General features: G+C 40.7%; 1 protein-coding gene across 1 annotated transcript in view; it reads right to left on the bottom strand.

Moving 5' to 3' along the window:
- The window catches only part of ascc3 (activating signal cointegrator 1 complex subunit 3), a gene marked incomplete at its 5' end in the record, with an annotated part of 74,205 nt that overhangs the window by 44,827 nt on the left and 15,403 nt on the right, over positions 1–13,975 (bottom strand). The window contains 10 exon segments of the mRNA XM_024262287.1: positions 415–639; positions 747–938; positions 1,294–1,428; positions 1,992–2,063; positions 2,151–2,327; positions 6,794–6,958; positions 8,021–8,161; positions 10,753–10,956; positions 11,498–11,623; positions 12,175–12,310. Of these exon segments, the coding sequence (XP_024118055.1) occupies positions 415–639; positions 747–938; positions 1,294–1,428; positions 1,992–2,063; positions 2,151–2,327; positions 6,794–6,958; positions 8,021–8,161; positions 10,753–10,956; positions 11,498–11,623; positions 12,175–12,310 (1,573 nt within the window).

Consider the following 13,975-nt stretch of genomic DNA (forward strand, 5'->3'; position numbering starts at 1 on the left):
TTTAAAGTAACAGACACTTGTTTGAGCTGGAATTTACTGAAGACAGGACACAACTGGAAGATTTATGGTATTCTGCATCTAAAATGAAAGTATTTTGCTGATTACTACTAGCTCTGAGGAGAAATTGGGTGTTGGTGTTAGTCTGAGGGCGGAGCTTTCAGAGCAGACTCTTCCTAAAGGGAGCGGTCGTCATCAATCTTATGTTAGCACGTTTCCAACCACTCGTTTTCTTGGGTATGGGAGGGGGTGTTTTAGAGGATTACTCATAAATGCATGAACTGATCAAAATGCAGCGTTGGGGTTTTTTATAGAAAGAAATAAACAGTAGAATCCATTTAAAACCTCAAAAAGTGGAATTTTCCCATTAAAATACACAAGACTACGTCTAAACTAGCCCATGTAAATCATACACACCTCTGCGTTGAGGTTATCAGCCAGGCTGCTCAGGTACTGGCTCTCAATGGGGTTCTGCTGGGTCAGCAGGGTCAGGTAGTGGCTCAGTTTGTCATGTGTGGTGATGATGGTTCCCTCGCCAAACCTGTCAAACTGTGGCCGACCTGCACGGCCAAAAATCTGCATGACGTCCAGAATGCCCAGATCTACAAAAGCACCACGTTTTGCATCATAGATTTGAGTTCCCTGTAACAAAATCACACACAATCACACAAAGAAAAACTCACACAAAAACACACACAGTTTCTGTCTGCAGGTGTGCACACAGACATAACAGGAAGAACATGAAGGACCTTGATGATGACTGCGTGTGCTGGCAGGTTCACGCCCCAGGCCAGCGTGGCGGTACAGACCAAAACCTTCAGATGACCTTTGGAAAACAGGCTCTCCATCAGACTGCGGTCAGACCGCAACATCCCAGCATGATGGATTCCAAAGCCCTCTGGGAACATTTCCTTCATCTGTTTGTTCCTAGACCGCTGGATCTGAAATAATGGATAAGAAATCAATCAAGGAGATTTCTTGCTTTGTTTGTCCAATGCAAGGCTCCCTACCCCGGTCCTCCATATCTAATACGAATGCTGAAGGCTTCAGCAACACTGTGAAAAATCTAGAAGAGTTCTCTTCACGGGTGATCTGTGAAATATGCTCTAAAAAATTAGACATCTTTACTTCTTTACTGTATTCAAACACGGATTATAAGTAACCAGCCCACATAAGCTTCTTTGGTTCCCCAGAACTCAGGTTTTCCTGCTTTAAGTATTTTGGTGCTGTCAAATAAAAGTAAAGTAAAAAGTCTGCAGTGTTCCTGTTCCTAACATCGCTGCTGAGGCCTCTCACCTGTTTCTCACACTGCCCGTAGTCTGAGCCTTGGTCTGGTTGAAAGAAACATATTTCTCCATGGTTCTTCGCCATCTCGATCAGCCCCATAGCAGTCCTCACTGTGGCATTGCGCGCATGCACAAACACCATCACCTACAACACCAAAACATGGCAGCCAAAGGGGAAGATGAAAGAGAAGTCAAAGAGAAGTATCCTGCAGTTCTAGATTAGACAACCTTGAACTACATTCTAAAACTATAAATGCAGACACGTTTTGTGAGGGCTGAAGAAATGATTAAAAGAGCAAAAGTCTCGCTACTCATCTGATATGCAGAGAATGAAATCAAATGAGTCCAGCTAAAAGATTGATACATGTCAACATGGAATTATTTACACTGCTACATCGCTTCCTAGGGTTCTCCACAGGAAAATGTCTCCCATTGGGAGAAAATAAGTCTCTCAGCCAGGTGGACCGTCAACATGTTTGAGCTTGAATTGACATGCAGTGCTAGATTCACTGCACCACAGATCAAAGTTAACAATATATCCATACATGAGAGAATGAAAAAAAATACAGCTCAAGTTCTTCTGCCGACTCAAGGGTTGCACAGGGAAACAGCAAATAGGCGTGTATCCTTTATATAGGGGGATGAGATAAAGAAGACATTATGGCAGTTAGGACTTGGAAAAGCACTTTTTCCACACAGACAGCTCACCTGATGACCTGCTTTCACCTGATCCAGCACTTTGTTGTAGCAGACCTCTTCAATGTCGTGAATCTGCTGGATCTAAAAAAAACACTACATCAGTCAAACACCAGTTTCTAAAAAAAAAAAAAAAAAATTCTCCATGCTATCAATACAGGCATAATTTACCTTGTTTGTAGTTTTGATGCCAATAAAGGTTTGTCCAAGAGGCACCGGTCTGAACCGGCTATCAAAGAAAAAGAGGCCAATGTAGGGGTTGACATGCAGAAAAGTGGCCACATCCAGATAGTTAGGCAGTGTAGCAGACAGGCCCAGGATCCTGATCATGCTCTGAGAAGACTCCACCTAAGCATCACATAGAAGCAAAGAGCTCAAATCTGCTCACATAGGCTTAAACGCAGTCCTAAATTGAGCTCAATCAAATTTAAAGAGGATGGAATTTCATTAAAACTTTAGGAATACTGGAGAAGAAAATGATAAAAAAAAAAACAAAAGTTCAGGTTGTAAAGATAATGTGAAACACAATGGCATTGTTTACAGCCCTAATATGCAACATTTTCTGGGTCTGCAACATTAACCGTTGCTTTTCTCCTAGAGCTAAAGCACTAAGAGGAAGAACGGTTCAATCTGCAGATTGAACCGTTCTTCCTCTTAGTGCCTTAAGTGTTCCTATTTTTAGACAACAAATTGTGTTTTCCTTAAAACAAAATAAAAATCTTTTTGATTATTGTTTTGATGTCCACAAACTAATCCAACCACAAGAAGCAAAAAACAAGTGTTTTCATGTGCCGGTCCCAAATCCAGGGAAACAAAACCCAAATCAATACATGGACACAAATACAGTGTTCCCCCACTTATTCACATTTCTTTATTCACGGTTTCATGTATTCACATATTTTTTTTTCATATGTCTCCTCCAGTTTGCCACAAAAACCCAGACAACTCAAGGTGCCTGTATAAAACTTTTGGTTCATAGGAGCTGCAGGAATTTCTCAGCAGGGGAACGCAGTTGAAGAACACACAAGCCTGTCCGGCACGCAAGCACAACACACACTCACAGTGAGTATGTATGGAAAAATGGCATCAGCGAACTCAGAAGCAGCTCAAATATATCTTGGTAATCGCAGAGGACAATTGTCATCCAGAACAGAAGTTAATTATGGATGAAACCGACAAATTCTGAATTAAGATACCCGTACTCCATGTACTCCATGGAGGATACTCCATGTTGTAAATTGTCTTTTCTGGGAGAGCAGGAAACAGAATTTCAATTCTTTGTATGTCAGCACATATGAAGGATTGACAATAAAGTTGACTTTGACTTTGACTTTGACTTTGACTTTGACTTTCACACTTATTAGATGAAGGAGGAAGCACGCACTTTCTTAAGGCAAAGAGAGACAGAGTGACAGTCCTCATGAGAAGTTCACAATCTATTGTACTGGATAAAAAAAAACTATGTAGAGCAATACTCCAATGTTCTTTAATAAATGTTTACAAAGCACGATCAGAGGTGTTTTTGAGGAGTGTGGACCGGTAAATGACATTCTTCTGCTGCGGGGGGGGGTGAGACATAGACTGGGGGTTCTCCATATTCACGTATTCATGGAGGTCTCCGGTTCCTAAGCACCACAAATAAGGGGGAAAACACTGTAATCAGAATAATAGTCTGATCAGAGTAAAAATGTGTCATGTAAACATGCCATTCGGAATACTCTGACCTGATCAGACTTATTCAGATAAAAACTTCCTTTTGATTGAGATGGTAGGGTTATGCTGATTGTTAATCCCATAATGGTGCATGTAAACAATTTATTCTGACTGTGGGTCATTACTGAGCTGTTTTTTTATGTCTAGAGAACTGTGACTCAGAGCAGCTGGACTTCGGAGCTTTGTGTGTGTGTGTTCTTTGTCAAGTGTGCACTCCTGAGGAGTCTTCAGAATGCAGTCCGGCCAGCTGTTGGACTTGGGAGAACCATTCCTCCCTGGAGAATGTCTCCGAGCAGAGGCATGGCTTCGGGATTGTGCGTGTGCTTCTGAATGTGGAAATGCCGCACACAAACGGATGACTACACTGCCCCCAGAGAGGACATATAGTTACAGAGGGGAACTAAAGTTATATAGTCAGAACACTTGGAATGAAGACATAATCATCCTGCTGTCTCTCCATCTACAACATATGCCCAAATGGATAGCCAAGATGCACACTGCTGCTTTGCCCACAATGTATTTTAAGTGCATCCAAAGCTAAATGTTGTTGGTCGCACGTATTAGCCTAACAGTAATTGTACTGCCCCCAGTTCATTTGCCTGTGTTAAGTCAGTTTGTCTTCCTTTAATTTGAAGCTACATTTAGTTGGTGCCTTTATTTTGAAGGCTGGATTTGTTTTTTTTTTCTGGAAGTCTATGTCAGCCATCTTGATTCAGTCTTTGCCATGCTGTCTTCTCATCTGCTGCCATCCTGCTTCTGTTTGAGCCAGAGACCTCATTGTCTGTAAGTTTTGGTTTAAGTTCATCAATATTATTCTTATTATAATATCATTTGTCTCAGTTTCTTTGTGTTTATTTATTAAATTAGCAGCAGCATTGGAACTTTGTAAATAGAACTTTAAACACGTTTTGTTAAATTCATCATGTTTGAACATTTTATTTTAATAATTATAGTCTTTTGTATTTGCAGTTTTACTCTTTGTTGAATGAATAAATGGAGCTTGGACATAACTCCCTGACTCAACATTTTTTCAGCAAGAGTTATGCTTACTGCTAAATCATATTAGAAACATATGAGGAGAGCAGAAAAGTAATCCTAACCCTTCCTTTGGGTCTGAGCAGTCAAGAAAAAAAGTTCAGCACTGACTGTACAAATATGAAAATTACATGTGAATGGTAAATGGTGCGTACTTGTAAAGCACTTTTCTACCTTCCTCGAAGGCCCAAGGCGCTTTACAGTCATTCACACACTGATGACGGCTCTGCTGCTGAACACTGGGGCATTGGGGCCAAACTTCCATCGGATACAGTGTCTTGCCCAAGTTCTTGCCAAGTACAAATCTTCCGCTCAGAGGTCGACTGCCCTACCGGTGAATCACGGCACCCAATAGTCACTTTAAAAATATAAATGAATAAAAGCACGCTAAAGGTTTAATCTATTTGATCAAGGTATGGATGGAAAGAGGAGCAGAGAATGAGTTATCCTGATAATTGTGATCATTCCAAAAGAAGTGAAGAGGCTTGTGGAATCAGATCTGGTGTGATGTACAACAAAGGAGTGTCATCAAGAATGAAAGAAGAGGTGTAGCAGGCTGTGGTGAGAGCAGCTGTGGTGTTAGTTAAGAGAGAGGTAGCAGAGATGAAGATGCTGAGGTTCTCTGGGAGTGACCAGGATGGATCAGGAATGAGAACATCTGAGGAACAGATCATGTAGATGTTCTGGAGATGAAGCAAATTTAAATGGACATATTGAGAGGAAAAACAGTGATGATGTTGGTAAAAGGAAAATGAGGCTGGAATTGCCGAGAAAGAGGAAGACCAAAGAGAAGGTTTGTGAGGCTCCTAAGCTAAAATGCAGCTAACAGCTGAAACCTATGGTTGTGTGTGTGTGCTTGCAGTTGGCCGACCAAACTAACAGGAATTAAAACAGTGGTGGTGGGACATTAATAGCTTAAAGACCCACTCCAGCAAAAATTGTGTTCTTGGTGTTTTTCAACATGTTTTGGTCATATGATTCTCATGATCGTGTTTTCACTGCTTTCTGTGTCATCATGGCCAGGGGATCTAAACTAGCCTTTTGGGTAATTCTGGCATTTTTGTGCCACTCTAGAGCTCTACCTCTCCTTACCAGACCATAACGGACCGCTCAGTGAAAGGAGGCTATAGAGTGACCTATAAGAGCGGAGGTAGAAGCACACAGATAGACTACATCTTGTGTAGACGCTGTAATCTGAAGGAGATCAGTGACTGTAAAGTAGTGGTTGGTGAGAGTGTTTCCAGACAGCACAGGATGGTGGTGTGTAGAATGACTGGTGATGAAGAAAGAGCATCTACAAGCGCTGGGTCCTGAGGAGAGCTGCTTCCATCATCAGAGACCCCACCCACCCCCAAAGAGATCTGTTCACTCTCCTTCCACTCTCCTTTGCACAATAACATTCCTTGTAAATCTGCACAACCGATTTGTAAATATTTTAGTCACTTACATGCATAGTTTGTTTATTTCTTATATATAGCCACTATGCTCCTTAGTCATCCTGTAAATATCCTAATCTTTATATTTTTATCTTTTTACTTTTATATATCTCTTTATGGCATTCAGAGTGAGCTGCAAAGTAAGAATTTCATTGTACAGGGAAACCCGTTTCTTTACTGTGCATATGACAATAAACCCTTTGAATCTTGAATTTTTGAATCTTTGTAAAAGCTGATAAACTGGTGGAGGCAGAGAACGGAAGAATGTTACATAATCAATGTAACGTGTCTAAATCTCAGCAGCAGTATAGGTCTGCTCAACAAAATTCATTTTCCACAGGAGCTGCTACAACAGGAAGCCACCTCTCAGCACGTCAGTAGTAGAATAATAGTATAAAAATAGATATAGTGTAATAGTTGATAGATTGATAATAATAGATTAAAGATTTAGTATAATAGTATAAAAATCAAATAACAACTGAACATCAAGCTCAAAGCTGCCTGACAGACCAGATTTTCATAGACAAAGAATCTGAATAAGCAGAAAAAGGTTCAATATTTGTTAAACCTGTACGCTACGCTTTAAATGTTAGACTTATGAAGACATTTTAATCAGGGTAAAGCACTGACCTGTCGAATAGTTCTGGCTACCAGGCTCTCAAGCACTGGTCCTCGATCTTCATGTAGAAGGTGAACTTCATCCAAAATCAGGAGACGGACAATCTGGGAGAGAGACACATCTCCAACACTTTTCCTCGTTACAATGTCCCACTTCTCTGGAGTCGTCACCAACATCTGGACACAAACATTGAGTGTATGCTCTTATATGATGATCAAAAATTTTGGCATAATCAGTGGCTTACTTTAGTGGTTTGTGTCAGTGTTTGTATGTACAAATGTTTATAAGTGTCTGTATGCGTGTGGATGGGTATGCAGTCTCTCAGATTCCAAGTTCCAAAAATTATTGTCTTACTTTGTACTTGGCAGCAAAACATTGTTCGACATCCACTCTGATATGGTGGATGCAGTGACAGAGGAATTCTACTGCTCCATTTTCATCAACTAGCAAAGAAATGTAAATCTGTGTAATTTGCACAACTGAGGTAAGATGCATCATTGCTGCATATTACCTGGCTTGCATGTGCAGAATTAACATAAAAGGTCCCAGGATGTAGCTATGAAGGACCCTACAAGGTCTAAAACTCAATTGTAGATTATAGCAAAGTACTTCTTGTTGCAAAAACAAGACTTCAACCAGTTAGACACAATCTCAGAGATGTCTCCCCAATCTTCTGGTCTCTGACATAGGGTCACACGATAAACAGCGACCATCCAACAGCAAGATTTTTCCAAAGTATAAACAGATGTTGACACAGGTTTCCTTTGCCACCTTGATCATAGTAGTCTCAGTGCTATGCATTTGGTGTGCCAAAATATTCCGTGCATTCTGTAATGTTCTAGCGGCTGTGTGGCAAAGACGGAGAGCAGTCGACCTTTGATTGGAAGGTCTGAGGTTCAGTTCCCACCAAGACTGCCTATCTTTGAAATGTCTTTAGACAAGACAATGAACCCCACATTTTTCTTAGTGTTCTAGTTAGCGGCTTGACAGCTCTTCCAGTATCAATGTGTGAACATGTATGCATTTGAGGGAATAAGACCAACTATGGAGCCCGTTGGGCCTTGATCAAGGTAAATCTATAAAAAAAAATAAATAAATAACAACGACAACACTATACAAGTCTATATCATTTAGCAAGCATGTCTTGGGCCCTTTGATGTTTAGGGCCCATGGGCTTGTGCTCAGGTTGTCCTTATGGTGGGACAGGTTTGTAAGTTTGCGTGCCTGGTTGTCTCTACCTGTGTTCTTAAGATTTCTCCTTTGGTCAGCTGCATGTCTCCAGTCAGCTCTTTAACAGTGATGCCCAGAGGCTCCAGACGCTTGCTAAAGTAATTCGTCATCTCAGCTGCCAAGGCCTTCATTGGAGCCACATACACAATCTACGAAGAGAGAACATAACAAAACCTTAAAGCTGAAGCTTCTCTCAGCTCCAGAACACTGTGACACAAAATGGGATCTCAAAGGTACTTTGAGAACAGTTCAGCTAAAGATCCACATTTATTGTCGCTAAACCAAAATTCTAGCAAACAACCTAGAAATGAGCCAACATATAGGATTGAGCTAGAGCAGTGTTTTTCAACATTTTTTTTGGTCAAGGCACCCTTTTTCCTTGACAAAAATTCTGCAACACACCAGCATCCAAATATGCAGAACAGGAGAAACTCTAAAGTCTGTATTAAGGTACAGTCCCTTCACAATCTTGTGACAATTTTTTTGCAATAATTCAGGCAGAAAAGATGGAAGTTGCAGTTCTTCTTCTCAAATGTTGAAATAAAAGTTGTGATCGTTTTCAATAATCATTTTCAACTTAATTAGTTGAAAATTTGCTCAAGTAGTTGTTTTCCCCCCCTTTATTAATTTATTAATAACTTTAGTAACATGTAATTTTATGTGACCTCATCAAAAAAAAAAACAGTAATATTTTCTTTCCAGAGTGATTTTTAAAAATATTTCTTTAAATGTTTGTACCAGAGCAACAGTAATTTTGAGGGGTCTATGGTCACACACAAGATGGCATCAGAATCAATCTGTAGCCAGAAGCAGAAATCATAACTTGGTTGAGTAAGCGGAAATTTACTAAACCTTAGGAAACCCTTTAAAAATGATCATTTAAAACCTTTTTAGAACTATCAGCTTTTATGCTTTTGAATGTGAATAAACTGTGAACAGCTTATTCAATAAACAGAGCTCATCTCCTGGTGATAGAAAATGTTTTTAAAACAGGGAAAATGAATAATTTCCCATGGCACACCTGAAATGGGGCTGCACGGTGGCGCAAGTGGTTAGCGCTCTTGCCTCACAGCGAGAAGGCCCCGGTTCGACTCCCGGCTGGGACCTTTCTGTGTGGAGTTTGCATGTTCTCCCCGTGCATGCGTGGGTTCTCACCGGGGACTCCGGCTTCCTCCCACCGTCCAAAAACATGCTTCATAGGTGAATTGGTGACTCTAAAATTGCCCCTAGGTGTGAATGTGAGAGTGAATGTGTGTGTGATTGAGGCCCTGTGACAGACTGGCGACCTGTCCAGGGTGAACCCCGCCTTCGCCCTTCAGTAGCCGGGATAGGCTCCGGCACCCCCGCGACCCCGAAAGGGACAAAGCGGTCAAGAAGATGGATGGATGGATGGCACACCTGAAATCTCTCATGGCACACTGGTTAAAAACACTGACCTGGAGCCATAATAAGTTATTAAGTAAGTAAGTAAGCTTTATTTGTATATCACTTTTCACAGACAATGTCACAAAGTGCTTTACAGACTAAAACAAGAACAAAATAATATAAATGAATAGATAACTAAAACAGAGTAAAATGCAAGTTAGTTAATAGCTTTTTTTTTTTTTTTTTTTTTTAAGAGAAGTGTCTTTAACCGTTTCTCAGAAGAATGAACTGAATCGGCTCCCCAAACAAAGAAGGGGAGGGCGTTCCAGAGTCTCTGGGCTACAGCCTGAAAGTTTTATAATGGGTTTTCGGGACCTTAAGTAGGTTCATTTTCAAAGAACAAAGGGGGCAGATAGGGGTGTATGGGACCAACAGTTGAGATGTAATAAGGAGCCTGTTCATTAAAAACTCTAAAAGTCCAAACTAACATTTTAAAATCAGTTCTGAAATTGACAGGAAGCCAATGCAATGAAGATAAAACTGGCGAAATGTGGGACCTTTTAGTGGTTCCTGTGAAAAGCCTTGCAGCAGCATTTTGAACCAACTGTAGGGGTTTTACCTTAGAGTTCCAATGGATCTAAGTTTTACTGCTTCAGGGTTGGATTTAAGGCTGCCTGGAATAAGAAATTTGATTCTGGGATTTGACACAAGACACTAAACTAAATTGTTTTAATTGAAACCAAATGAAAACAAATCAAAACCTATTAGACAAACAATAAACATGTTGATCCAAGAAATTAAACAAAAGGAGTGCGTATGAGGGCAGTCTATCATTACCACCAGGGCAATACATTACCATTCAAAATGCTGTTAAAAACATATGAAAAGTGCAAACGAAAGAATAAAATCTATTATTTTTACTGTTGTCAGGATATATCTAAAAAAAATAAACTCCCCCTCCGTCCCTTCACTGGACACACATGCAGCAGCATCTTTCTCCGCGGGACAGAGACACAAGATATTTACATACCAGAAACATACTTAAATGACCTCAACAACCGTGGAAATGTATTTACCAATGTTTTTGAAGAACTCTACAAAATTAATAAACCTGATCTCTCATCATCAAAGTTTTATGAGTTTGAGTAAACTGCTCCCACATGAGGTGGGAGCATAAGATTTTTTATACACAGTTTTGGACAAACATTAAGCAGCAACTTTGACGCATGTTGGAATAAAGATGGGGAAAGCAAATTTGAGTCGCAAATTGCGCAGCGCAGGTGTGCTGAACCGGGGCGAGTCATCCTTACAGATCATGTTTATCCGTAAACAATTCCACCCCCTATTTCCATGTGTGTGTGGAGCAGCTCTGTACCTTAAACTCATCCTTCTTGATGACCCCACCAGTTTGAAAATGCTGGCGGATTTCGTGCAGGACAGTCAACATGGCGATGTTGGTCTTTCCAGCCCCAGTTGGAGCACAGATTAGAAGGTTTTCATTGGTGTTGTAGGCAGTTTCAAACACAATGGACTGGATTCTGTTTAAACGTTTCATTCCCTTGAATACAAGCTGCCCAATCTAGGTATGAAAAAGATTAGAATTACAATCAAAAGAAACTATTCATCATCGTCACAGAAAGACAAATATTGGTGATGAATTGAATGTTATTTATGTACAGTTTTAAAATAAAATATGGTAATGCACCACATCATTCTATTTCAGTGAAATCCTTGACATTTCTAGAAACCACCACAGCCTCACACGCAACACAGTTACCAGTCAACTTTCAACTTAAAAAAAAAAAAAATAATGAATCATTGTTCACACAGTTGAAATCAGACTAAAGCTGGGAAAGAAATACAAATTTGGGGTTGCTAAAGCTCTTCAGGACACAACATTTTTACTCTTGTAGTTGATAGTACCTGTAAAATTTAGCTTCAATCAACATAATCAGGAGGAATGTTTCAAAAAGTATTAAAATATTTGAAACACTTAAATGTTTTAAACATGAAAGCTTTATGGTAACAAATAGATTTATGTGTTTCTATATTTTCCCTCACTCTATGACAAAAGGCTTTTATGCATATCCTCATGGAATCTAAATAATCATGGCACCAACCTCATCAAGCTCAGAAATGTAGACAGGTTTCTCTTCAAAGCCAACAGGCATGGGCTCATTGGGTGGGATCTCCACCTCCTCACACATCTTGTTGTTTTCCCGGCGAATTCCTTCAGGCAACAGTAGCTGATAAAACAAAAACACTGACACTCTCAGGCTTAAGTCATGACCTCAGACACTTGCATAAGGGAAACAACCTCAGAAAAAACAACCATGCCATTAACTTGACTGGTTTTGGGAGACACTGCAACTCACCTTGCATCCATATATTCATCTTATTTGACTTCACAGAAAAATTTAATTAGACACAATGCAAATTTTTAAGTAATTGTTTACCCTTGTGTTATCCTAGGCACATTTACATTAAAAGTGGAGTCATCTGGATACCACAAGACAGCCTGTTGAACTTTTTTTTCAAACAGGGGGGTAGTTTTTCAACAGTGTTGTGCTGCTGTTACAAAGAAAACAAACAACTTTCTTGTGAAAGAAAGTAAAACACGTCATTGGTGGTCAAAAATGGCAAAAGTACAGAACAAGTGGCAGCCCCCTACTTTCTTCAAGTAGCCTCCAACTCTGAAAACTTACATCAGTGAACAAGTGTCAGATACCAGTTAGTGAGGCTGAGCAGGAAGCAGTCAAACACAGATGAAGTTAGAATACACATGGAAGCAGCTCACCCTGGCTCCTCCAACAAAAGCGGGTGCCTTTGTAGCTTCTGCGTAGCTGTCATAGACATTTGGATATCTGATTCGCTCATAGACCTTGTCCCTGATCAGAAGAGGTTCAGACCGAGCAGTTAGAAGCGCTTGTTCTCTGGAGAAGTAGAAGAGGAGTGAAAGGGAACAAAAAAGCAAATCAATTTAACAATGCATCACTCATGTCTATCTTTTGCTTTCAACAGTGCTCGTTGATGGATGACTAAACAATGAGGCAAAAGAGGGGCATTATGTTTGTCCCAGGGACTTAAAAATTGAACAAATAATCAAACTTAAACATCAAGAAAACTTTATATACTGGCAACAGGTGTATGCAGATCTGTCCGTCTGGCTTAATGTTTCAATCATGGCATCCCTTTCCATTTGTGTGCTTGGCTACAGTAGTGCCATTACAGAAGAAGGAATAGTATCAAAAAAAAAAAAATGCAATTTCACTTAACTTAAAAAAAAAACAACAAATAATAATAATGTAAGCTTGGAGAAAATGTCAGCCCACTTTATGAATAACTTGGAAATAATTGAATCTCTCTGGTACCCTACAGCAAACTATGTGTTTTGCTGGCGGGCCTCCGGCTGAGGGAATAGGACACTGCATTTGGTGGGAGGGTTGGTGCCAGGCTCCTTTAGATCAGGGGTCTATCTCCCCCTGATGGGTTGCCTATTTATGAGGCTGAGGTCCCTCCTTCAGGGGTCTTGAGACAGTTTGGCGTTGCACTCTTAGGGGACAAATTTGCTCTGGGTGACGCCTGCTGCATCTGCAGGGTCGAATGGGTGAAGAATGGGGTGGTCGGTTGGCACTTTCCTGGGATGGGAAGGATCCATGTTTGTCCATGTTTGGGACACTGGTATGGCTCAGGCTAGTCGACCCTTTAAGTCCCAGATCAGGAAAGGGTGTATGGGGGTAGGGGTCTGGATTTGATCTTGGGGCCTTTGTCTAGTTGGCCCCTCTTTGTGTGTGGGGAAAGGGCAGTCTGGAAGCAGTCTGGAAGCTATTCCCAAACTCCCCTCCTTCCGTACAATCATTAGGGTGTTGAGAGAGAGGATCAATTTGCAATAAACTTTGCGGGCAGTATTACTTGGCAGATGTTCTTCCCATTGACATTTATAATGCAAACCCTCCAGGATTTTGCACCAGATATTTATGATTGTTACGACCTGAAATACCTGATGTTGAGGGAGCTTTGTGAAAAGTTGCAGCAAAAGTTGGAATGTTTTTTTTAAAATTATATCATTTGAAAAGCACCTAAAAATGGTAATTATTAAATAAAGTTCACACTCTCCAGGATTTTATGATGTTGCGATCGCAAATATTCACGCAAATTCAAGCAAACCCTGCAATTTGTTGCTCACCTTGCAAATTTTTATTTTCACCCCAATTTTACTGCAGCTTTGACCAATCTACAGTGACAACAGTCATGGGTGAAACACAGCTTTGTTACTTTTTCCCTTCTGACTTCTTCTCGGGAGTGGTGCTCTTTACTATTATCTCTCTTTAGTCTTTTGACTTTTTTCTCTTCAAGCCGCGCGTAAATGCTCTCCCCGCCGCGGGCCAGCAAACTGCAGGGTGTCGTGCGGTGAGTGCAAGTGTGCATGTGGCGCTGCACAACATGACAGAGAATGAGAGAGAAAGAGAGATTTAAGATCTAAGATCTAGCAGGGGATCAAACTACATCAGAGCCTGGGGGTGTCCAGGTCTCGGTGGTGCGGGGTCCGGTCCTTGCTCTCGAGAACTAGTCCTCTCCTTAACTCCATCAGTGGGTGT

Source organism: Oryzias melastigma, unplaced genomic scaffold (assembly GCF_002922805.2).
Source record: "Oryzias melastigma strain HK-1 unplaced genomic scaffold, ASM292280v2 sc00247, whole genome shotgun sequence".
Taxonomy (NCBI): Eukaryota; Metazoa; Chordata; class Actinopteri; order Beloniformes; family Adrianichthyidae; genus Oryzias; species Oryzias melastigma.